Source organism: Pezoporus flaviventris, unplaced genomic scaffold (assembly GCF_033815535.1).
Source record: "Pezoporus flaviventris isolate CSIRO_AGI_PZ_B2104156 unplaced genomic scaffold, CSIRO_AGI_Pfla_v1 ptg000041l, whole genome shotgun sequence".
Taxonomy (NCBI): domain Eukaryota; kingdom Metazoa; phylum Chordata; class Aves; order Psittaciformes; family Psittacidae; genus Pezoporus; species Pezoporus flaviventris.
Window position 1 is genome coordinate 5,541,115 of NW_026892589.1, and position 24,349 is coordinate 5,565,463.

The 24,349-nt window shown below is 40.1% G+C and overlaps 2 protein-coding genes across 5 annotated transcripts; both read right to left on the minus strand.

The window, feature by feature from the left end:
* Positions 1–992: 992 nt before the first annotated feature.
* Positions 993–14,035, minus strand: LOC133275813 (solute carrier family 2, facilitated glucose transporter member 11-like). Of its 3 annotated transcripts, XM_061466017.1 has the most exons (13): positions 10,636–14,035; positions 9,610–9,674; positions 8,068–8,166; positions 7,471–7,631; positions 5,772–5,896; positions 5,386–5,515; positions 4,658–4,806; positions 3,334–3,521; positions 3,076–3,186; positions 2,680–2,781; positions 2,440–2,515; positions 1,643–1,770; positions 993–1,302 (listed from the first exon to the last, which is right to left on the minus strand). In XM_061466017.1, exons 2-13 carry the CDS (start codon positions 9,631–9,633, stop codon positions 1,096–1,098), a joined length of 1,500 nt encoding a protein of 499 aa, XP_061322001.1. In that variant the 5' UTR covers positions 9,634–9,674; positions 10,636–14,035; the 3' UTR covers positions 993–1,095. The 3 variants fall into 3 exon arrangements, with proteins under 3 accessions (XP_061322001.1, XP_061322002.1, XP_061322003.1); XM_061466018.1 differs by lacking the exon at positions 3,076–3,186; XM_061466019.1 differs by lacking the exons at positions 8,068–8,166; positions 9,610–9,674; positions 10,636–14,035 and adding an exon at positions 6,637–6,767 and having other exon boundaries at positions 7,471–7,610.
* A 77-nt stretch (positions 14,036–14,112) lies between these two features.
* LOC133275812 (solute carrier family 2, facilitated glucose transporter member 11-like) lies at positions 14,113–23,540 on the minus strand. 2 transcript variants are annotated; one of them, XM_061466015.1, is made up of 12 exons: positions 23,398–23,540; positions 22,010–22,108; positions 20,964–21,124; positions 20,225–20,349; positions 18,584–18,713; positions 18,312–18,460; positions 17,519–17,706; positions 16,946–17,056; positions 16,769–16,870; positions 15,627–15,702; positions 14,713–14,840; positions 14,113–14,388 (listed from the first exon to the last, which is right to left on the minus strand). In XM_061466015.1, exons 1-12 carry the CDS (start codon positions 23,419–23,421, stop codon positions 14,182–14,184), a joined length of 1,500 nt encoding a protein of 499 aa, XP_061321999.1. In that variant the 5' UTR covers positions 23,422–23,540; the 3' UTR covers positions 14,113–14,181. The 2 variants fall into 2 exon arrangements, with proteins under 2 accessions (XP_061321999.1, XP_061322000.1); XM_061466016.1 differs by having other exon boundaries at positions 14,235–14,333.
* Positions 23,541–24,349: the final 809 nt, after the last annotated feature.

A 24,349-nucleotide genomic window follows, 5' to 3' on the forward strand; every position in this document is an offset into this window, starting at 1 on the left:
TCGCAGCTTGCTTACATAACAAGAAAAACATTTCCAAACCAAACTCTTTCTTCTTTCAAAACATCTGATGTAATTCCCAGAAGCTGATGTACCACGTTGGAAATCAGATCCTGAGACACCACAGATGCTCTTACGAGTGTGCTTTATTTTATGGCAGCCATTTTGCTTCTTTTGCACAGAATAATATCTCTATCTGGGAGGTTGTTTTCCCTGCCTAGAGTTACTAGGATGTTCTCCACTGAGATTTCCATTACATCTCCAAAAGGATTGTTGCACTGTACAATTTCACTTTCAGTATTTTTCTTTTATTGTGGCTGGAACCGTTTTTCCTAATTTACTGTGCTAAGTTTTGAATCCATATCTGCTCAGGTCACCAGAAACCACATATCTAACTTTTCTTCTATCAGTCTGCGACTCCATGTTTCCCCAGCCTCACGGCTGATGATCGTGTAACCTTCTTAATCCTGCTTTCCCCTGGTTTGTCTTCTTAAATTATTTTACTTGATCCTTGTATTTCTGATATTCTCCTCTGAGCTATTTTCCAGCAGTTTCCTGATTGCGAGGTGATTAGAGCCAGACAAGTCTCATTCAGAAAAGCTCAATACAAACTGTTCTATCTGTGGCATTGGGCAGTATTCATGTATGAGACCAACGTGGGTGCAGGACTGTGAGCAGAGCCCATATGTATGTTCTTCTGGCAGGATTTGGGCCCTATGGACTGTTAGCAAAATGTTTTTAAACTTTGCAAGGTAGACTATCAGAAAAGTTTGGGGGGGTTTTTGGATTTTTTTTTTTTGGGGGGGGGGGAGGAGTTGTGTGCTTGTTTTTTGGTTTTGGTTGGTTTTTTTGTGTTTTTTTTAATAGAAAAAAAATCTTTTATCTTGTAGGTCTTAAAACTGAGTGTTGAAATTTCCTGTGAAAATGCTTAGATATTATCAAGAAATAAAACTCTAGCAAAATGAATTTCATGAAAAGAAACAGAGAAAAAGGAGTAAAACCCAGAAGAGTTGCAGGCTGGTTTTAATGTTTCTTTTTTAGTTCTATTGCAAGTGTTTCCTGTCTTTTCTAACTGATGCGAATTTCTCCTCTGAACATTCAGAGCTTGGTGCTGGACCACTGTTCCTTAGGAAGGCCGTTATCAGTGACTGAGATTTCTTTTTTCCCAAAGTTCAGCTTGTTGAACTCTGCTTTTATTTCCATGATGGATTTCCCCTTGGTCTCAGGGAGATACAGGTAGATGAAAATTGCTGAGAAAGCAAGGATTCCCAAAAAGATAAGGAAGGAGAAGGGTCCAAGGTTATCCTGAAAGCAGAAATGGGACACACTGTAAGGAAAATAAGAATCTCATTTCTGTTTCCCTGCCCTTGAGTGCAAGTCTATGTCCAACTAATTAAAATTCAAAGGTGTGCTTAATACAAAGTTCAGGGTGGGTGTCAAACCAGGAGTTTCCGCAGGCCACCTCTGACCTGAGTCCAATTTCTGCTCCTCTGACAGGTCTGGGGGATTCCTCAGCAGCTTTGGTATTTGGACAGAGCTCTAAGCTTTGCATGTCATTGCAATTTATTGCTATTAATTTGCTCTCTGTCAGCACTCAGAAGTGGATTAGCTGGGAGGGAGGGAGGGATCCAGTTAGAGCACTTACAACAATCAGTGGAAAAATCATCCCAAGTACAAACAATCCCATCCAGTTGATGCAGCCAACAATCAGGAAGGCTGATGGTCTGAAGGACTGGCTGAAGATTTCAACCATGACAGACACAGTAGCTCCAGCTGAAAAAGAAAAGCAAAACACAAACCAGGTATACTTGTTTCCTTGTTGCTGCCAAAGCCCCTCACAATGGCAGTGATAGAAAGTGACAGGCAGAATCGGTGGCCTGGTGGCAAGTGGCCTTTGCTATGAGGGTGAAACACCTTGATTCTGGAGAGGGACTACAGCTGCTTATTTAATTTTCTCTTGTACATACTGGAATCCTTTTTCTGATGCCAGTGGATCTGTGCAGTTCTGTATTGCACTGGTAGCAATTATTGGTGTAGTAATTTGCAAAATGAGCTTCCCTTTTGGCTCCCGTGGTCAGTTGCACCTGAAGCATGTTGGTAGGCATAAAGCTCAACTTACTAAGTTAATGAGGATGATTACTATAATGCACATGGCAATGCCTAGAATCCTGGGTTTGGATGAGTATTTTAAAAAATGGTCAGAAATTTCTCAAACTCTCTGGAGAACATGATACTGTATTTTAAATTATTTAATCCTGTGATCAATAATAACATTCGAGGTGTCTGTATCCATTTCCTGTCCCCCACTTTTACAGGTCTGCCCTTTCTTCCTTAATTTCCAGAACTTCTTACTGTGGGACTAACCTGTTCTTCATCTGCCAGTTGTGTCACTAACCAATAGGATACAAAATTTCCTCCCAGTGTTGCTGTTGATATACTCACATGGTCCACTTCCATAGAAGGTAACAAATAGGAAGATCAAGACAACACTGAAGTAATGCATCCAGAAAAAGTGGTGCTAAAAGTGAGAAACCAGTGATATCAAACCATTAGATAAATGTCAGAAAAACAGAACTCTGTATTTTCTGCCACTTACTCAAGTTTTTCTACATATCCTGTGAAGCAAGACCAGAAAGGGGGGCTGATGCTGAGTAAGTAGGCAGAAGGCTGTTGCCTCTTTACCTGCAGTGACAGGGTCATGGTGAGGAGTGCTAGCACAGAGCACATCAGTGTGTATCCTCCCCATAGCAGCACCTTCCTGCCAAATCGGTCTATGAGGGTGCTCTGAAAAGAAGAAAGCACAGGTCATAAATCCCAGTGCTCAAATGAAGTCATTCCTGCACAGATCTAGTCCAGAATATCAGAAAATTATTTTACAGAATAAAAATGAATCTAAAGACATACAGTCATGCAATAACATGGGGAAAGAGCTCCCTCTTATCCTGCATGTGGTTTTACAGAAGCAGGAAGATGTGTGTTAGGTTATGCAAATCTGCCCTGAGCACATTATAAGTAAGGAAAGTACAATTGTTGACTAAGTGAAATTTTTCCATCAAACTCAAGTCTGAAAAAACTTACACACAGTATAGAGGATAAGCATTCACACAATCCCACTCCCAGGGACACATATGGGATAAGGTATTCTTCAAATTTGGCTGTGTGAAATACTTCAAAAGAATAGAAGTATATCTGAAAAACGCAGAGAAGAAATGCACCTGTGAAAAAAGTGTTGCAATTGTGATGCAGTTCTAAGCTGGCATAATAACATGGATTTGGAGGGGTTTGTAACACTGCCTAGTGTTGTCGCTTGCTCTGGGGATAAAGAGAGCACTCAACTGCATTGATTCCACAGAGCTGCAAGGTCGTCATGACAATAATCAAAATGTAGAGTTGCCAGCGCAAAGACCGCTCTTTTATTAATTCGAGGACGCGCAAGGTTTTTGTGCTTGTCATTGCAACCTTCTCCTTCATAATGTCATCAATTTCTGCTTGATGGTCTCCTTCCCCCCAGAGCTTCCTGATGGCTGTTGGGGAGAAAAAGGGGAGTGAATTATTCTACCAGTATAGCTCCATCACAAGTGGTTACATTAAACACTTTAATCTGCCTGTCCCTTGACATAGGTGATGGGTTGGTACTGTCTGCTCCTGGGGAAGTAGGCAAAAGGAAGAATTTTGTTTCACTGGGTTTTGGTATAACATAATCTTTCTAATTTGAGTTGACTTCATGTTGTGGTTTAACCCCAGCTGCAACAAAGTACCATCTATCTGCTCACTTACTTCCTGCTCTCCAGTGGGATGGGAAGGAGAATCAGAGAAAGGTAAAACCCATGGGTTGAGAAAAGAACAGATTAATATTTGAAGTAAAGTAAAATATAATGATGAGGATAATAATGTGGGGTGGTTTGTTTTTTTTTTTAATAAGTAGAGGAATAAACCACAAGAAACACAAATTACACACAATACAATTGTTCACCACCCACTGACTGATGCCCAGCCCATCCTCAAGCAGTGATCTGTGGCTCCCAGGCAGCTCCCACCCAGTTTATATACTAAGTATGATGTTCTATGGTATAGAATATACCTTTGACTAACTTGGGTCAGCTGTCCTGGCTGTGCTCACTCCCAGCTTCTTGTGCATCTGCTCACTGGCAGAGCATGGGAAACTGAAAAGATCTTGACTTAGAGTAAACACTGCTCAGCAATGGCTAAAACGTCAGTGTTATCAACATTATTCTCAGACTACATACAAAACACCATTATACCAGCTACTAAGAAAAAAATTAAATCTATCCCAGCCAAAATCAGGAGACATAATTATAAACTAAGTAAACATTTAAGTACATTTTATTTAAAAGAGCTGTCGAAACCTTTTCCTTCAAAAAAAAACAAAGTAGTGCCCGCTAAAGTGTGACATGTTAAACATGCCAGTACAATCCTATTTTTCCTGTCTTAACTGATTCGATCAGCCTGAATGAGGCCCCAGGTTAATACAGAGTATTGCCATAGGCGTCTCAGCTGTTTTATTTAGAGCTGTCTCTACTATTACTCCATGGCACTGCACTGTGCTGTACATCTGTGCCCTTCTTTCTTGTCTGCTGCAGAGGGTGTCATTCTAACATATCAAATGAAGTGAAGTAAGCGTGGAAAGTAGACACTCTACCTTTCCTGCAGGCTTCCTCATTACCCTTCTGTATCAGGAGGTAGGATGGTGAATCAGGGAAAAATGGGAGGGTAGCCAGTTGAACCAATGCTGAAATTCCACTAGATGCTAACAACCATGGCCACAAAGCTTCACTTCCTAAAATCTCCCTGAAAAGTGTATGTGAAACAAAATTATGCTGATATAATGGAATAAATGTTCAGGAAGTCTTTCTGAGTGATGAAGATGGCTTAGATTCCATTTGAGGGTGCAGTGGAGCAAAACTAGAAATTGATAATTTGTCAAATTTCACAAATTTAGCTATTTTTATTTCTGACAATCTTAAAGGAATTATCTGGCATTTAAAAAAACTTACTAAATATCATTAAGATCCAATGGAACATCTAGAGAGCTTCTGAGACATTTTTGACCCCTGTTTGAGCGCAAGACTAGAACATCTTGATAAGACTTTTAATGTAAATGTAGTACATTTTGAAGGAAAAGTCCCCTAGTTGAAAGGATGTGGAGATAAGAAGAAATCAGATTCTGAGTAATTAATTTTCTGTCTCCTGTATGTAAAACTTTATGGTTGCATTAAATATGATGAAAACTTATCCTCTGACGTAAGCTAAGGCCTGTTTTGGGGAAGGTGAGAGGGTTTCTTAGGCACAGATTAAGTTAGAGGGTGGGGTTACAGAAAGATTTCTATTACTTTTAGTTCAACCTGAGAGAAAGATTGGAGAATTTACCGTAGTCCAATAACCTGTCCCATGAATTTTCCCAGTGTCAGAAAAACAGCAACTGTGGAGTTGGTAAATCCACGCAGCTTCTTGGGTGAAATCTCTCCTACATACTGAGGATGTATATTGAGAGAAAAACCTTAAACACAGAAAAGGATAAATGACTGTTAAAAGATTTAGAAAAGTATACCTTTCTGACTCCATCCTCTCTTACACTGTTCCCATTCACTCTGACATTTGGATTACAATTTCTTGCAAAAAGAATGATGCCATTAATTTCTATTAGGTGTCTAGTGTGTTTGCTTTAAAAATAATTCTCCAAGAATGGTAACATCTGTAGAGACAATCCTGGGACAGCAAGGATGCTTGCAGTCCAAAGTAGCACGAGCACATACCTGTCCCAATGCCATAAAGAAAACGTCCAACCAGAATCATCTCAAAGGATTTGGCTGTTTTACTGAAGGCCATGAAAAGTGCAGCTATCAGCATGATTAGGTTGGTGCACATTTGGCACTTTTTTCTGGGGAAAAAAGCAAAGAAAAGAAGCCCATGAGAAATTAGTTTGAAATGAGAACCCCTTGTTCTCTTTTGACTGATCTTGCTGTGAGAGGAAGCATAGTACAGCCATTGCTGGTTTGAGGAATGGCTGAAATAGTTTTGACTTTGAATAGTCAAAATGGTTCTTTAAAATTTCTAGGTCATTTAGATTTGAATTCATTCATATTTTTTTTAGCTTAGAATTTAAACATTTGGAACACTTCATCAGCATTTCCACAGTACGAGTGGGGAAAGAGATCAAAGAATTGGCCCGGCCTGTCACCAAGATTTTTAAATGGCTGGAACTCCTTATAAAATGCCAGGTTGTTGTCCAGAAATAACCTGAGTCAGTGGCTCCCATTCTGGAATGGCTCATATTAAAGACACTCTTGTCTAAATGGAAGTGATAGAACGTGTTTTTAGAGACGTATTTCAAAAGGCACTCTGTGTGAACTGTGGGCTGGATGTTCACAGCACTGATGTATCAGACTCAAAGACTTTTGCTCTCATTTGTTTTGTTATGATGCTTGCTAGGCAAGAGTCCTCTTTCACACATTAAGGATTCACAGAGATCCTGTGTTTGGAAGACTGTGATTCAGCAATTAGGTTACCAGGTGTTATATAACCTATGGTAGAAGTGCATGATTTTGTTTCCAGTCTTGGGAGACCCTCTGAGTGTGGGATGAGGCAGTGTCCCACAAGAAATTTCTTGGGGGCACTTACCTGATAGGAAAGAACACAATTGCAGGCAGGCTAAGATGGTTTGTTGAGACCCATGAGGGGCCTCTGGATCAGTGGGTTGTGGAGCACATCTTTAAGTGAGTCACAGCAAGTAGATATGTTTGCCAATTTCTCTGCAAATGAAATTAGTGGTGTTACACACAAAGCACTGAGAACAGAGTATACTGGTAGGAATCCTTTCTCCATCCGGTGGGAAAGATAGTTTGGAACTGACTTTCAACAAAATAGACTGCCAAGAGCAGAGAGAAATTCTCTTGGAGAATTTATGTTGGCGCCAATTGTATCTTTACAGCATGGTTACAGGCAATTTATTTTTTCCTATTCTTTTCACATTTTCATAAGATTAGATCTCAATATTTAATATAATTCCATCACCCCAAAATGAGTGTATTTAAATGGAAATCTGGCTTTTCTTCGACACTTAAGGATATCTTCCACACAGTGATTTCCAGGTGGCTAGAGTAACTGTGCATTATGTGTTGCAGAACAAGACACACAGCTCTTTCTTGGGGGGTTGTAAAGCTTGGGAGATCTTGAGTCATAGGGATCTTGAAGAGAACATGAGGCAGGTACACTATTCTGCTACTCCCAGAGGCACCGATCAGTGATATGGTGATGAATGCAGCCTTTACAGAAACACAGTTCACTGGGGAGGCAGATGCAGAAGAAAGACTGCTTGCTACTTGAAAGAGGTGGGTGTGCTAACAAACCCAAACAGTTACCTTCCATCAGGCTGCTTCAACCAAAAAGTTTTATGTGTTTACCTTGGTATTTCCCTGTACTTTCTGTCTATTGAGCTGTACAAGAAGCACTTACTTCCTGTATCTTGTAGTCAGGTAGCCACAGCAGAGGCTCCCCAGGAGTCCTCCGATCCCATAAACAGACACAATGAAGGACCACAACAGCATGATTGTCTCAGGATGGAGAGGAGAGCCATGTCGCTCTATCCAGGTTTCATTAATAAACTTCCTGATGTGCTGAAAAAGAAAATGAGATTTGACTGGATAATGGGTATAGAATTCCATTATTAATCTTATTTAGCTGTTGTACTTCAGGTATAGCCCATGCTTCTAATATTGAACTTATTTTGAGACTAACTTTGTTAGTAAAACAAGTTAGCTGAGATCACAGCGCAAACCCTCAAGTTTGTATCAGTAAGGAAGCTTCCTGGGAAGCATGATAAAAGCACATTTGCTGCCTTCATTTGGAGGCTTGTATGCTACGTGGTAAGACGGTATTTAAAACAGAAAATGCTTTAAGGAGAAAAAGTTCTCTACACGTTTGATGTTGCTGTTAGCCAAAGAAAAGGCATCGATATCAATGCATCAGCTGAATGCTCAGTAAATTTGTGAGAGCCTGAAGAGCTCAGGCGTTTCATTTTGTGTTTTCGAATGTAGGGAGATGGCTACTTACCACAGAAGGATAGTTGATGACAGAAATGTGAAATCCGTATGGGAAGCTACCACCAATTCCTAGCACTAAGATCATTTGAACTAGTCCCTGGAACTGAACCTGTAAAGCAAAAATGAAACGCTCTGTCAGCTTCTCATTAGTTTTCTTGAGGTATCTGATACCACTGGTCATCCATCCTGTTTCCAAGTGCCTACCAGGCTAGATGTAGTTATCCTCGAACAGTTAAGAATGTACCTAGCAAACCAAACCCAGGACAATTGTGATTTTAGCCCCATCAGGATCTGTGCAGGGTTCTTTGAGGTTTAACTGTCTCTTCGTTTTTATTCAGCACATCACAGGCCAGGACAGTAACATCATCTCTGTAGAGAGGAGAGTGTGTTCTGTGTTCTTTTCATATCACATACTAACTTCATGAGCTCACAGCTCTTTGGAGATCAGTGCCTGGATGAAGAAGAGCTGGTAAAAAATGCAATCAGTCAGGAATAAAGTAATGCAAATGTGAATAGTGCTGGACTGGGAGATACTTAGGAAAACACTCTCTGGTTGTTCTTAGGTCCGTATTTCAAGAGCCTGTGACTTAATTAGTCCACAGCTGGATTCCAAAAGTTATCACATGACAAGAATCAAGAAGCTGTGGCCAGAAGACTCTGAATTTCCTTACAGGTGCTGTCCCAAATGCAATGGATTTCCTAATTGGCAAAAGCATCAAGCAAATGAAGAACTCACCCTCTTACTCTTCATTTTCTATTTTTTATAATAGACTTACAAATTAACAATTTTGATATTTAAAAAGGAAAGTAAAATAGTTTCTTGCTGGCAGTTGTGAAATAGAGCAAGAAATACTTGTCACTTCTTCCCTTTTTAAGACTTTGTGGATGATATTAAGTATCTTTGTATGAAATGAGGGAAGTCAATTATGTTAATGCATATATCATGATTTCTTAGTCTTTTGAAGTACAGTTAATCTATTCCTTACTTTGGAAAGTTATCAGAGCGCTTAATAATTAATATTGTTCTCAGTAATTCACAAGACAACAGATACAAAAGTATCATTGTGAGTGCTGCAACTGCCAGCTTTTCTTTTCTTTTCTTTTCTTTTCTTTTCTTTTCTTTTCTTTTCTTTTCTTTTCTTTTCTTTTCTTTTCTTTTCTTTTCTTTTCTTTTCTTTTCTTTTCTTTTCTTTTCTTTTCTTTTCTTTTCTTTTCTTTTTTCTTTTCTTTTTTCTTTTTTTCTTTTCTCTTTTCTTTTCTTTTCTTTTCTTTTTTTCTTTTTCTCTTCTCTTCTCTTCTCTTCTCTTCTCTTCTCTTCTCTTCTCTTCTCTTTTCTTTTCTTTTCTTTATGTTGTTGCATGAAACAGACCATGCAACATGATTTTCATGGCCCCAAGCCGCATTGTTCTTGTTGATGTTTAAATGCAGAGAAGAGAAAGATATTCTCTGTACCAAAAGAGCTTACAATCTTTAGGTAATCTGGATTTTTAGTATGATGTTAGTTTTGTCCTTTATAAGTCAGAGCACTGAGAAAAAGTGAGCAGATACTCACCAGCTCAGAGAAAAAGGTGGCCATCTCCTATGAAAAAGCTGATTCGTGCTGCTTACTACGACCTGCTAAAAGAACCGAATGTTCACATTATGCAATAGCAGTGTCCGTGAACTAGTCCCATGTCATTGAAGTTAAATTTTACTTCAGAGGTTTTTGAGTTAATGATACATATTTCAGCTGTTGTACAAAGTTTAGAATTGTTGGATTAAATATTTCAACCAATGGTTATGTCCAGCCCAGTAAACAGAATGGTTTCCTTTGTGGGGAACCTGTATATTTCATGAACTCTCTTGTGCTAGGGGCCAGGGAACTGAAACACCAATTCTAAACAGAATTCCAATGATCATGATCATAACTTGCTTAGTTTTCAGTATAAGCTGAGAAGCATAAAGGCAAAGTTATCTGTTGGGAATTTAGATGGGGCTTGAACAGTGAACTATAGGACTTTGACATACAATAGGAAAGAGCTATTCTCCCTTCATGTGACAGCAGCTGGAGCACATGGTAACTTAATCATTACTTAAAGGAATTTAAATGCTCCATCATTTTGGAATGAGACTCAATATGAAAAATTACACAATGGCACTCCAGGCTTGAGCAGCTACATATTTAACAGTAGCTGATTTTCGTTTGCTAGGAGAGAAAGATTCAGCCTCATGCAGTTTTGTCTGGCATTTCTGTTAGCCAGTGTCTGTGAAGAAAAAAAGAAATGCATTGAAACTCTCCTTCGACCTACATAGCTGAATTGATGTCTCTCCCTTCAGACAGAAAATTCCCAAGCTTTAACTTCATTTATTGCAGAATTAGGAGGGATTTGTATGTATGAAGTTGGTAAATGGCTTATTGATCATTTGCCATTTACACTTCAGTTAAAGAAAAGGATAAAGAAATCATAAAGAGCTTATTGGATGCCAGCACTTGTATTTGACAGAAAATACATGACATGCAAAGTATTCTGTAGCTAATGTCTGGAGTGTAGCAGGTAGCACCACCTGACCACTTGTCCCATCATTATGTGGTCCTTACCATGAAGCTGACTTTGTTAGTGTGTGCTGAGAGTTCATAGCATTTTCTTTTTCCAGATTTGGTTCTTCAGCAGATAAGATGTTAGAGCACAAACAAGACTGTAGACTGTCCCTTTGATGCTAAGAATTAATTTCCTTTTCTGTAAAGTCATACAAAATTGAAACAACCAAATGTGCATCTGACAAAGGAAGGAAATGCCATGTTAGCTGCTAGTATCTGCCTTGCTTGGATGATACTGGGGAAAGACAGAAGCAAGCAATAATATGTAGGTACAAGTGTGGGTCATTCCTTCAAAAAATGCTACCTCTTGCACTTATTTCCTTATGTTCTGCTTAACCTACTTCTATTTAGTATACTTTATGCATATAGTTACTTCTATTCTTTGCTCTTGTACCTTAACTTAGGATTCCTATTTTGATCAGTTAAGGGTCTTCCTCCTGTAATGCTCTTCATGCCTAATGTCTTTTGCATTTGCGTTGATTGGTTACTGTGCTGCTTCTGTGCTCTTATTACTTGCACTGTGCTGAGACCACCTTCATTAGATATGCAATTTCATAGTTAGTGCTAACAAGTTGTTAACAGGTACCTTATAGATACCCTTTAGTTATAATTGTGATGAGGATAGGAAATCTCACAACATCAGGTAATTTACCTTGCAGTTTCATGGGCACATGTAACACACGTGCAAAGCTGTGCTAATCCTTCCTTAATACAGGCTGGCTAGACCAGGTGTATAGTTTTTGTGTGTAGCTGACAGCAGATCCAGTTTGTAAGTGTTTATATTTGCCCCAGTTAGAGCCAGTATTTGAGACATATCTTACCTATCAGCTAATATGTCTGGAAGAAAATGTCCATGTAGTGTTCCCGAAGATCCTGTATGGCTGTACTCTTTGTCACCTCCCATGTATAGTTGAACTGTACCTTTTTGCTGTTTCATTCCTTGATCTGGCAGTTACCAGAATACAGTTCTTGCTCCACTGAGCACAGGCGAAGGCTGACCTGTGCTCCAAATAGCTGTTCCGCTTTGTTGTCACATTAATGTTCGATAGGGCATCTGCTCACTTCTGTGAAGATCTTATGGGAAAGGCTTTCCTAATAACGTCTAATGAATAACTGAGATCAGAGAAGTGGCTCAGTAGAGAGTCACTCCATCAATGCTATACAATAGCACTCTGCTTACATTTCCAAAGAATTCAGCTGCTGTTGTAATGGAATGAAGGATGTTTTCAGCCTGACTGGTTAGGAAAAGAGAATTCTGTTCTGCAACTGTTGAGATTTCCTTTTGATATTAGCAATTGTCTCCAAATGACTGTCATGTCTTTATCATGTTATACATATATGGAACACTACAAAATTATTGAGCTTTTCTGACTTTAAGGACACTTTGTGTTTTGTAGGTTATCTTGTAGTGAGAAGTCTTAAGTGCCCCTCAATCCTAAAGTCAAAGGAATAATGAAAACCCCTGATCATGGGAGGGTAAGCACACCAATAACTTAGTAGTAGTTGGATGTCCCTAAGGGAAATTCTGATGTTAGGAAGGAAATATTTATGGAGGCCAGAAGTTTTATCACAAGGCAATGTGCCATCTTTATTATGCTTAACATTTCCAGTTAAAAATAAGCAACATTTATGATGAATAATTGAATTCATATTTTGAATTACTTTATTGGAGTTGAAGTATATATGCCAGTCAAAGCAATACCAGAGATTTAAAATTGTTTAGTGCGCTCCACTGTGAGCCTTTGTTTTGTTCATGTTCTTCCAAATAGTATTGCTTTGCTACTAGGACTGTGTGAAGGAAATACGTGCAATATTAGACACTTTATAAAGAAAAGAAAAGTCCCATGAGTTTGAATACTTAAAAAAAGAAATCTGGTGAAATGAATCCATGTGGTACTTTACAACGTCATACTATCCTGTAAGGCCTGCAAACTCTTTTGCCTTGAACTATGTATAGCAGGAAGAAGAATTAGGAGCTCACTATCAGAGAGCATTGCAGATTATTCACAGTTTGAAAGCCTGCAGTATGTGAACTCAAGCACAGATATTGATTATAGATCAGTGTAGAAAATTATATTGCATCCATTCCTACGACAGAGATCACTGGGAGTGGTATATCACACTAAACTCTGAAGTCAGAAAACTTGCATATGATATGTTGTAATATTTTCTCATTTATCTTTGTGCACACTATGTGCTTCTAAAAATTGTCAAAACTCCCATGAGAGACTGTAAATTGAACCATAAATTGTTGGAAATGCTTAAATGAACGCCTTAGAAGTTCATACGTTAGAACATTTTCCACTTTTACTGTAAATCTTGTAAAGCCACGAGTACAACAAAATATTCAAGGCATAAAATGTTTAGAGTCATCTCTACAGCTGCCAGTCAGCACCTACACTTGCAGTGAGAATAACTGAAGAGTCTGTCCTGATTACACATCCCTGAAAGAGGAGTATGTGTAATCACTTCTTAGTCATGATAGAGAAATACACCCTTAACAGGAGCCCTGCATGGATCCAAGAGCTGGAGGACATGACTGAGCTTTTGCCGACAGTTTGCTATATGTACATTACAGCCATTGTATAGGTGTTTTTAGGAAAAACTGTAAAGCAACAGGTATTCTGTTACATCCAGGAGTTTCAGTCTGAGGCAGTTCTGGGAGAATTTGGGCTCAGCTAGCTGGAAGTCACACGAAGCAAAGTAGTGGGTAATTGCTCTGGGATTCTCAGCTCATGAGGTATCTGTGGGAACTCTTATCCTGGAAGAGGAGCTACAGGTTCAAGATGATGGTGGTGATGGGCAAGATAGCACAGAGTATCTGTGAGAAAACCTAAATTTAAGTTGAAGAAGGGGTGGCTGTTGATATGGAAAACTTCAGTCAAAAAGGGCTGAAGTTTGTGAGGCTATGTACAAAACAAAGACAGCATGGCAGTATGCATGGAAACCTGACACAGTTTGATTACTCAGTGGAGTGTAGAGAAACAAGGAATTTCTCTCCTATTTCACTGAGCTTTTTCTTGAATCTGTACCTTAGACAGAGATGGCAAGCCAAGAACATCACTATTCTGATTTCAGGGTTGTAAAAACACAGAAATCAGAGGGAGAGACTGGGGATCACAGGTATTCCCTTTCTCTGTGGTCAACAGAGTGTTTATCAATTCTACATGTACTTTCAGTGTGTATGAGTTGCTGTCTTAGAAAGAGATGTACATATCAGCATGTTAAGCCAAAATGCTTGTGATTCATGTGAACCTATCCTGTTAATATCAGCCATCATAGTTTTTCTAAGCTGCCCAGGATGGAGTGCTTGAGAAAGGTGCTGGTTGGGCAAAATGGGAGCCTTACAAGTGACAGATGCAAAAGGTGACAGTCCATTTAGACCAACTTAGAATCATAGAATCATAGAATACTTAGGGTTGGAAAGGACTTTAAGATCATCTAGTTCCAACCCCCCTGCCATGGGCAGGGACAACTTCTAGTCAGGAAACAATTATCTGTTTTTTCCCTTCCTTTTAAGATAGCCTGACTGCCTATAACAGCTGGTCAGAGCCTGGTGCAGAAGGTGTAGTCCTCTGTGACATGGTTCGGAGTTGTTGGAATATACTTCTTTCTAAAGTTTAACTTATTGAATTCTTCTGTGATTTCCACGATTGATTTCCCTTTTGTTTCTGGAAGGAACAGGTGAATAATTGTCCCTGAAGTGAAAATTACTACCATAAAGATGAGGAAGCAGAAGTGCTTGAGTTTTTCCTGCAGGGAAAAGCAAAGTAAGAAAGAGAGCAATATCAGCATGTCTTTTCTTTTGCACTTTCTTTGCACAGTGTTCGTATTGGGTACCAAAGTACTTTGAATTGGACAAGGAGCTCTTTGCATTTTGACCTTTGACAAATATTTCAGTCTGAATAAGTATCTTGGGCAAATCAGAGCCCTTCCATTGCAGAAGTGGGCTTGGGAGAGCAGATGCCAAGACCACTGTAGACTGACATGGCACTGGCATTTCGTGCTGCTCTTCTTGCTCCAGGGGCCAACTCAAGCTTAGTGCCTATTGGAAGTGTCCCAGGGAAGGTGACTCACCACAATGAAGGGGAAGGTCGTTCCGATCACAAAGACGCCCAACCAGTTGAGAGTGGCGCCGATCACAAAGGCAGATGGTCTGCATGAGAACTTGGAAATTTCAACCCTAACAGAAACTGTGGCACCAGCTGAAAGTCAAAGCACAATAAGAATGTATGTTGCTCTGTTTTAGAAAAGAAAATGTTTGTGTCATCTTATAAACTGCTACACATCAGGTTTGTAAAGTGGTCCAGTGTTCAAATACATTTCTTGTGGAGTTTCAAGAATGATGTACTTAACTCTTGAGAAAGTCTGACATATTCTCATGAAAGAAACTGTGTAAGGGTGGAATTACTATTATTTCTAACAAGAATTCCCAGGATGATACTGCTAGATCACTAATGAGTGATCTTCCCAGATTCACTTCCTGCCTATTTCAGTCATGTTTTGGAGTCACAGGACTTTGGCAGCTTTCAGTTAAGAAAAGAATTCAACCCTGCCGTACGGGAAGGAAAATGTTTTGAAAATGAATAGGCTTTTAATAATATTTTTAAAGAGGAGCAGGTACTGCACTGCTGAATATGTGGGACAAGTTGTGATATTGTAGAACACTGGATTTTAAAGAACTCTTGCTTTTCTTTTTCTCTTTCTTTTTTTCTGAGTATTAAAAAACCCCAAACAAACACATCTGCTTTTGCTCTATTTTCGCCGTATTTTTCCAGTGAGTACATTCTGCTGTGTTCTTTTCCTCTTGTTAGCAAAACCCGAATCTGATGGCGTTGAAATTTATGGCCAATGATTGGACCCATAATGTTTAAATGACTATAAGATGAGGTTAAATTAATTTACTTATGCTAAACATTATGCAATATTATGCAGGATTTTCCTAGCCTCCCATGACTCTATTCCTTAATTTCTTCTGAATGAGCACTTACCTGGCCCAACTCCAAAGACAATTGCGAACAAGATAATCAGACAAAGGCTGCAGTATGGCATCCAGAAATACCAGTCCTAGGGAAAAAATCCAATACATAACAAACTTCTGAGTGAAATCTGTTAATAGGCGAGAAATGCTGCTTGTTTTCCAACACTGTAACCACGAGAGAAAACATACAATGTGTGGGAACTGGCAGAGAAATGTGATTGCTTTTTCCTGTGGTTGGAGCAGTGGGGTTTTTGTTAGGTGAGCAGAGAAGCAGGTTTGCTAGTGCAGAGCAGCTTGGAAGCTTTCAGTTAAGTCTGGATAGTACTTTTCTCCCTGTCTTCCTTTCTTCTTGAGCCCACAGTGCTTTTCCCAAGCCTTTGAGATATGAGAAGGCCAAATCATATCTTTCTTCACTTTTGTTAATGATAGCTCCAATAACTGGTACTGAAAAGGAACTTTTCTGGATCTTAGGCTTCAATATGTGAAATCTCAGTGCTTCAGGAAAAAAGATTTCGCTCTCCTATGTTTGAGATCCGTCATGAGCGAAACAAAAATGGAAGTCTGCTGCCACCTTGCTTCAAGGCTAGTTTTACAGTACTAGCTATAGAGTAGCTCTTGGATGAATACTTGGTAACCCGGGAGATTTACTTACGAAGAAGCTACAGCAATGACAGTGTTACAGAAGTGAACCATTTTCAAGTCTGTGAACAGATATGTGCATCCTTATATATTCTGCAGCAAAGTTAAATTTCAAATTAACTGATGCAAAGAGCTTGGGTTTTTGTTGTTACTCATTAGAAACTGTGCTACTAGAAAGGGCCATTTTCCTAGGACTGTCTTTGGCCAGTGTTTGATGCTTGCAGTCCAATGAATTCTGTAATGAGTGCTAGTTTCCCAGTGTTTTATGTGCTCCTTGCTGCACTTGTGAGATCACACTGGAAGGCAGGACTACAAGAGAGTACTTGCTGAGAGATGGTTTGACCCTATAGACAAGCTTGATTTTTAGGATATTCCCCTCCCAGAGGGTAAGCTGTTAATACAAAAGTACAAAAGTTATTTTGGCACTTCTAAGCCTCACTTTACTTTCTCAGTAGCATAGTCCTGCCTGTGAGCAGAAGTTAGAATAATCTGCCCTGAGAAGAATTTCCTTACCTGTAGTGAGAGAGTCACAGTGATAGCAGCTAGCAATGAGCCCATGATAAAATAACCTCCTCTTAGAAGCACTTTCCTGCCCAGTCGCTCAATGATGGAGCTCTGAAGGACAGAATCACACTGGTATCAGTACCAGAAGAGCAACTTGAGACCCATTCCCAAAGTCATGCGACTTACACAGACTGCAGTAGCTACGAGTTCAGAGAGTCCAACAGAGAGGGTCATATAGGAGATCATTCTTTCATCAAAGCCAGCTGCCTGGAGGACTTCAAAAGTATAAAAATAAATCTGGAAGAAAACCCCATAAAACAGTAAGAGAAGAAATTAATTGATTTCTTACCTGTACCTGTGTGACACTGCCCTGGACAGGAGCTGCTAGCCAAGCAGCATGCAGCTCCAGTTTGGAATCTAGATGTCTGCACTCTGGATCTAGAATTCTGCAGTCTTTTTGATAGTATTCACTTTATTGTGGACAAAGCCATTAAAAATTAAATTAATTAATTCATTTAATAAAGATGAAATGCTGGGCTAGAAAGACCTGCAGCTGCTGCAAAGTGCTTAGGTTTGCAGAGTCCTCCTTTAGGAGCTTTCAGAAGCAGCCAGGTATATTGTCTCTTCTGGAGCCCAGCCAAAACCATAACTGTAGGTTATTCCCAAGAAGAAGAGTGTGGGTTATGCAGTCGTGAGGAGTCTGATGTTTCCTTTAGGTCAATAGGTGTTTTGGGACTTTAAGGGGGAAATACACTCAACTGCATTGATGCCACATAGCTGAACTGTGGCGGTCAGAACAACTATCATGTACAGCTGCCAACGGAAAGCTGGTTCTTTCATTAGCTCCAGGACACTCAAGATCTTGGTGTTTTTCATTGTTGCCTTCTCTTTCATGAAGTCATCAATCTCTGCTTGGTGATGGCCTTCACCCCAAAGCTGCCTTATGGCTGTGGAGGAGAAGGAGAGCGAGATATGCCATGTTAATTTGTCTCTGTTGTTTGCTGCCTAAGGAGTTTGGTGAATAGGTGATTCAAGTGTCTGGCTGTGGCTGTGGTGTGAAGCAGAGATGTCCTATAGGGTCTTCCAGAGCCCTGATCCCCTTCTGCAGAGGGACCTGTTGTGACAGAGGGGCCTAGTGAGGTGCACAATGACTCCCCCCCTGCCCAGGGGTCCAGTTTTCTCCTTTCCTCTTTCTCTCAGGATATGAACAGGGTACACAGCAAACAACCAGAGCTAAGGGGTGCTCTGTGGAGGCCTTCAGTGCAAACAGCCATGTATCATCTATCATTTATCATTTATCATAATTTGTCATCAGACTGACAGTACAGGTGGTTTCAGCTGAATGCCAAAGGTTTTGTAATACAGAACTGTAGAAGGAAGTAGTTTCATGTTCTGTGTGGGGACTATAACAAAAATACACTTAGTAGGTGTCCACGGAGTTGTCTTGGAAATGAGCAGGGAGAATCTTTGTCCTGTATATTTTTTCCATATGGGGAGATCAAGCATCACAAAACAATTGAAAGTCAAGTGGTGAACTGGAGCCCTTGGTTACCTTTTTTGCAGCCTTCCTGGTCTCCTTTATGCATGAGGAGATATGCTGGGGACTCAGGGAAGAAAGGCAGAGTGACCAGCTGGACCAGTGCTGGAAATCCACAGGAGGCCATCAGCAAGGGCCATAGGTACTGGCTGCCTAGTAGCTCCCTGGTGGGAATGTAAGTTCATTGCATTGGTTTTGAGGAAAGGAATGGATGGAAAAGCAGAGGAAGAAGCAAAAGGTAGAAGGGATCCAGAAATTAAGTGGGTGCAAAATCAATTGTATTCTACCTTTGTCCTGAAATCTGCCCTATGGCTTTTCCCAGAGACCAAAAGAAAGAGGAAGTAGAGTTTGCAAATCCACGTAGCTTCTTAGGGGAAATTTCTCCAACATATTGATGATGTAGAGGAGCACAAAGACCTTGGGGTGAGGAGAGAATTGTGGGAGAGAAGAAAGAAGACATTCACAGCCACTGGAAACAAAATTGCATGTAAATAATGAAGCAGGACAGAATACCGCTGCCTCATGCACTGAAGCATTTCTTATACCTCAACCCACATAGGAGATTTTCAGTACTAGATTTTCTAACCCCTTCTGCAAAAGTATTTGGTCCTCTTTGCATAGAGTAGATTTCTGATCTGAAGAAATAGACAGTTTTCTTTTTAGGGTAAACTATCAGCATAGTATCTCTTGTAACAGTATATTTTAGAGAGGGCAGAATATGCAAGTGCTAAATAGCTAAACACCCTGTAGTAATATTTAATATGCTTGTTGTTAACCTACATCATCTCAACCTTTTCTGACATAATGCTGTAGAATAGTTGTAAGGTAGATCCACAGCAGATTAAAATGCACAGTGCTATACTCAACATTGATTTGTACATGATTTAGGGGAGACTCAAGCATTCCTTTCCTACTGTCCAGCAATAATTTTGATGATTTCAGGCAGAGTTGGTGTTTCCAGCTATATGTGAAGTACTTAATAACTCAGACATGCTGAAAACTAGTCTGGGAACAAGAGCTTTTTCCTAATATGGTGGTCACAGCCCCTTTTATCTGTTTTGAAAGCAACATGTTCTCTTGGCTTTATTTCATGGTAAAGCAATGCAGATGTCCAATCTCTAACAAAAATAAGGTTTTTTGCATGAAGCACCATACATATTCTAGACCATAGCAGGGCCCCTGTGGGTAAGTAGCTCTCAAAATACAACTGTAGTCCTTCAATACAATTCTATGTCAGAGAAACAATATACAAAATATGGTTATGGTTTGAAAAATAGACATTAATTTCTACTGAAATAGGTTAAAATAGGCACCTCTGTGAATATCCAAACTGAATGGGAAAGTATTTTTTTGTGTAGGAGACAAATACAAGGCATACTGACACCAGCAGAGGGTGGTTTTGCTGTATGTGGAATGAATTACTGGCAGGAGTTACTTTGCTTGATTATGCCCAGCTTTTTGTACTAACCCCAAGGAATTACTGCTTTGAAGCAGGTTGAATACCCTTGACGAACATTCCTGATATATGTTAGACTCAAAATTGAATGGCTGTAGCCTTGAACAGACTTATTCTCTGGAGTCTTATGGGAATACCAGATTTAAACCATATACCATGTAATTCAGGACTGTTAATTAAAATTCAGATAATATTATACATATTTCTCCATCAGTAAAAAAAACCCTTTGTTTCATATTGTACCAAAACATTCCTGATAGCTCTGAATATTTATACACTTGGCAAAGCTGAATTTCATTTTAGTGAAATTAGTAGTAATCACGCTATTCGTTGCTGGATGTTATAGAAGATCTTACTGCCAAGGGGTCACTGCCTTTAATATTTTATTTTCTTAGTGCAAGGTTATTATTTACTTTGAATAAAGATGTAAAATGTGGTGAGATCCTGCTGACCTGTGGAAGAAATCACTTACCTGCACTTACTCCACACAGGAAGCGTCCAATCAGAATCATCTCAAAGGACTGGGCTATTTTACTGCAGCCCATGATAGATGCTGACGTTATCATGAGTACATTGGTGCACAGGAGACATTTCTTTCTGTAAGTGCAAGAAAGAAAAAAGAGTTTTCATAAGTCAGAAGGGAAATGGTACTTAAACTCCTGGCATATGGGATGTCTTGGGTGAATTTGGCTTGCTACTTTTGTGGCATGTGTGGTCCAGGACAAAATAATCCCATCCACACTATTGGCACTAGATACTGCAGACTCACTGTGTGCCTTGGCACATGTCTAGACCTGGGAGTCTGTGAATGCTGAGAAAAGTCACAGAAAATGCTGAGTCTGTTTCATAACTGAGAAAAGTCTTAAAGCTTTTCTGCACGTGAAAATCCATCATGGAACACATTTATATAGCGCTTAGGAGCATCTCAGTGCTGCTGTACGTTCTATCTTCAGCCAAGGGGCTGCCTTTCCTCTGTGCAGAGACTAACCCAACCTGAATAACTGCGTCTGGTGTGAGAGGCTGGCAGCACAGTTGATTAGCCCGTGCCACAGGACAAGGGCGAGAAACATCGAAGTCTGTTGACACCACTGCTAAAGCTGCTGCATGTCTACAGGCATGTCTAAGCCCAACAGTCTGTCTCATGTTTAAAACCTCAGCTGTCATTTCCTTAAGCAAGATTCAATTGACAGATTGTCTTTAAACATACATACTTGCCATATTTGACCGTCAGGTATCTAGTTCCTGAAGAGCCCAAGAGACCTCCTATACCATAGATGGACACGGTGATAGACCACAGGAACAAGAGGTTATCTTGATGGATGGGGTAGCCATATCGCTCCAGCCAAGTTTCATTAATGAAAGCCTTAACATGCTGAGGCACAAAGAAGAATTTTCACTAACAATACCTGTGACTCCAGTGCATGGATTATATTTAGAACACAATTTTGTTGCTTCAACTTCAGTAACTTTTTCATATAGACTCTAAAAACATAGCTAATAGACATAGCCTAATGGAGTATGCTGTGTTAATTTTGCCGTGAAAAGAAGTTAATTCTTTGGGCATTTTTGTCTTTGAAATCTGACAAGCTGAGGCACAGACTCGTACTAAAGAACAGTGTGAACAGCCCTGTAAATTCTGCAGATGTATGATGGGCTTGCTCTCACATACGTGCCAATAATACCAGGTTACACAGTGACTGTTCAGTGCAGTTTCTAAATACTTTCTCAGTCTGAACTTAGTGTTCTGGAGCCTGAAAATAGCACTTTTCCCATAAGGTGATCTCTACAACATAATAATGTCTTCCCTCTAGACCCCAGTATCTCAAAAGGAAGTTCTACCTGTGTTCAGTGGAGAGAAGCAGACACTTTCCTAGAACGTGGTTCACTTGATCTGTTCTATTTGTCTGTGAAGATGGGTAACTATAACATTATCAAGTGGAACCACTGAAGTAGGTTTATACCTACATGTAAAATACAGATGTGCTGTAGGTTTATAGGGAAGGCAGATGACACCTCAGTCAGTATGTGTCTTCTGAGGAATAGTTGTATTAACAGCAACTTGCAGATGTCTCTCTTTTTTCCTATCTTCAGCAGTTTGATATGTTCTGCTTTACACAATAGCATAGCAATGGGAATGAAGCATGAGAGAAGAATACTATGATTAAACCCTTGCTGACTGCCAGAGAGAAGCATCCTCAAACAGAAATGTAGACTCAGAGCTGCTGTTAACCAGCGTGCCATGTGCTTTTTTGCCTACCTGAGACACATAGGTGATTGTAGAAATTTGAAAGCCAATTTGGAATGTCCCCCCAATCCCAAGGATGGTGACCATCTGAAAGAACCCCTGGTACTGTACCTGCAGAGGTAGAACAAAATTTTAAGCTTGTAGCTACGTCAGACTGTTCTTGCAATGTGTCTTTCACTCTCCAGCAGCATCTCATTTGCTCAAGGGGCTTGCAGGTAGGAAAGTTCCCTCTGCTTGTCCTGGTGTGAGGCATACATCCCTCTGTGATTTCCCAACATCCAATTCAAGGAAATGCAGCCTTTAGCTATGGAAACCATTTCATTTCTCTCCCCTCTTCTATCATTAGTCAACAGAGTAGCAAGGTCATTCCACACTTCAGGGCTAATACACGTGAGAGTGCTTTTGGGGAGGGAAGTCTTATTTCCTCTCCGCTACCTGGATAGTGGCCAGGCTACCTGTGCCCACAGCAGTGACTGGGCCATCTGTACCCAGACCTTTTCTGCCTTACCTGAGGCAGCAGCTGCTGTGCCAGATACTTTTCAGGCCCTTGAATAGTGGGCAGTGTTTCCTCTATTCAAGTTTTGTGTCAAAGCTGTGGTCAGTTCTGAGCTCTTGCTCCACCTGCCTGTCTCAAGCCGCATGGTCACGTTAACCTTTTGGAAGCTTTGAGAGCAGGCATCCCACTTTAGTTTTCTTTTTCTGGTTGATTACGGATCTGGGAATACACAACCAGTACTGCTCTTAGGTTTACCCTACAGCAGCCTTTACAGCAGCACACAGTGAATATACTGTGAATGAATGAAAAATGGTCTGCCTTTCAGAGGTGCTATATTCCTCTTTCCTGCATGAGAGGTTAAGTGTGCTCAGCAAGAGCTGAGAGCTATTTTTCAGAGAGACTTTGTCCTACTTGGAAGTGCCTCACTGACGTATGAGGCAGCAACTAGTTCAAGACTCAGCCACAGCCAGGATATAAATGTTGCAGACTCCCACAAACATCGCTGTTAAGATGCCCCAGCTGCTGATATCCTGTCCAGTTTCCTGCCTTTCAAAACTTCTGCCTGCCATCTCCTGGGCTAAATTCATTCTGTATCTTACAAAATTCTTTCTTCAGCAGGCAAGCAAAGCAAAATACATTTGAAGGTAAGCAAAGATTTTCCAGTGAATGAAAACATTTAAGAAACATTAGCATGTTGACGAAATGTGGCAAAGATGGATGGCAGAGCATATGGAATGCATTAATACCTCAAAACAGTGGTCAGAACCTCTTCCAAGATGATTTTAGTGAATAGGAGCCTTGTTGTTTTTACTGAAATACTGATTTTGTTTTCTTTGAGACACCAGTAGTGTACAAAAATGTCCCACATTTTTGTATATTTGTAAATACCCCATCAAGCACTTACCAGGTCTGATAAGAAGCCGGTCATCTCTGTCTAGGGGCTGGTTGTCCAGTGTGTGATGTGTCTGTCATCACAAGCTTCATCTGCCTCCTGCCTGCTGGTGTGGCAGTGGGCATTTGGCTTCAGGGACCAGAGTTAAATTTTTACTATTTTCTCTTCAGTCACTTACTTTTACTTCAACTGGCCAAAGTTAACACTGATGGATTAAACATTTTGGGACATAATTGCATCTAGTTCAACTAGGGGGAAAGTTTCAAAGGCAGAAAGTTTGCATCTGGGGGGTAGTGAGGTTTTTGGAAAGGGAAAAGAGAACAATCCAGGCAAAAAAAATCAAAACAGTTTTCCAGGAACAGTAAAAGACTTTACTTCTATGATGCAGACCAGTGAGTATATCTGCCATAACCTGCGCAAAGCAAAAAGCAGCTGGCACAAGGTTTAGGTATTGCTATTTAAGTAAAATGTGTGATGTTTCGTTTCAGATTAATTAGTATAGTAAATATAATTTATTAGAAGAAAATAAGACAAATTTCAAAGCCTAATTCTGCCGTTATGGCTTTCTGTACCAGACAGATTGTATTGAGGAAGGGTGTTTCTTCTCTGGTGTTTATGGGGATGTTTGTCAGGCAGGTATGGTGAAAAGGGAGTAAGAGATATTGTGCCCTGGCAGGAGCTTTTGGAATAGAGCATTTGGTCCTGAAGGTTCTGCTTGGTGCAGCCAGCAACTAAGACCTACTTACTCATGACAGTAATCAAAGAAGGTAAAAAATTCCTTAATGAGTTAGGATGGGACAAATGGGATCTTAATCCCTCAGGTTTCAGCTTTCACACAGAATAACTCCAAAATCAGTGTTGCAGCCACTGAAAAAGTCACCTTTGGTTCCCAGTGGTTCCTCTCTTGTGAAGTGAAGCTCTAACTGTAGCTGTGCATGGCTTCTGCTAGAGACAGCACTTGAAA

Excerpts from the sequence above, each read along its gene's own strand:
- LOC133275812 (XM_061466015.1), bottom strand. The coding sequence starts at position 23,421 with ATGACCGGCTTCTTATCAGACCTG. Across the intron at positions 18,461-18,583 it reads GGGCAGATTTCAGGACAAAG|GGAGCTACTAGGCAGCCAGT; the intron begins GTAGAATACAAT and ends CATTCCCACCAG. Across the intron at positions 17,707-18,311 it reads CCAGGAAGGCTGCAAAAAAG|CCATAAGGCAGCTTTGGGGT; the intron begins GTAACCAAGGGC and ends TCTCCTCCACAG.
- LOC133275813 (XM_061466017.1), bottom strand. The coding sequence starts at position 9,633 with ATGGCCACCTTTTTCTCTGAGCTG. Across the intron at positions 5,897-7,470 it reads CTGACTACAAGATACAGGAA|AAAAAAGTGCCAAATGTGCA; the intron begins GTAAGTGCTTCT and ends TTTTTTCCCCAG. Across the intron at positions 5,516-5,771 it reads TCTTTATGGCATTGGGACAG|GTTTTTCTCTCAATATACAT; the intron begins GTATGTGCTCGT and ends TCTGTGTTTAAG.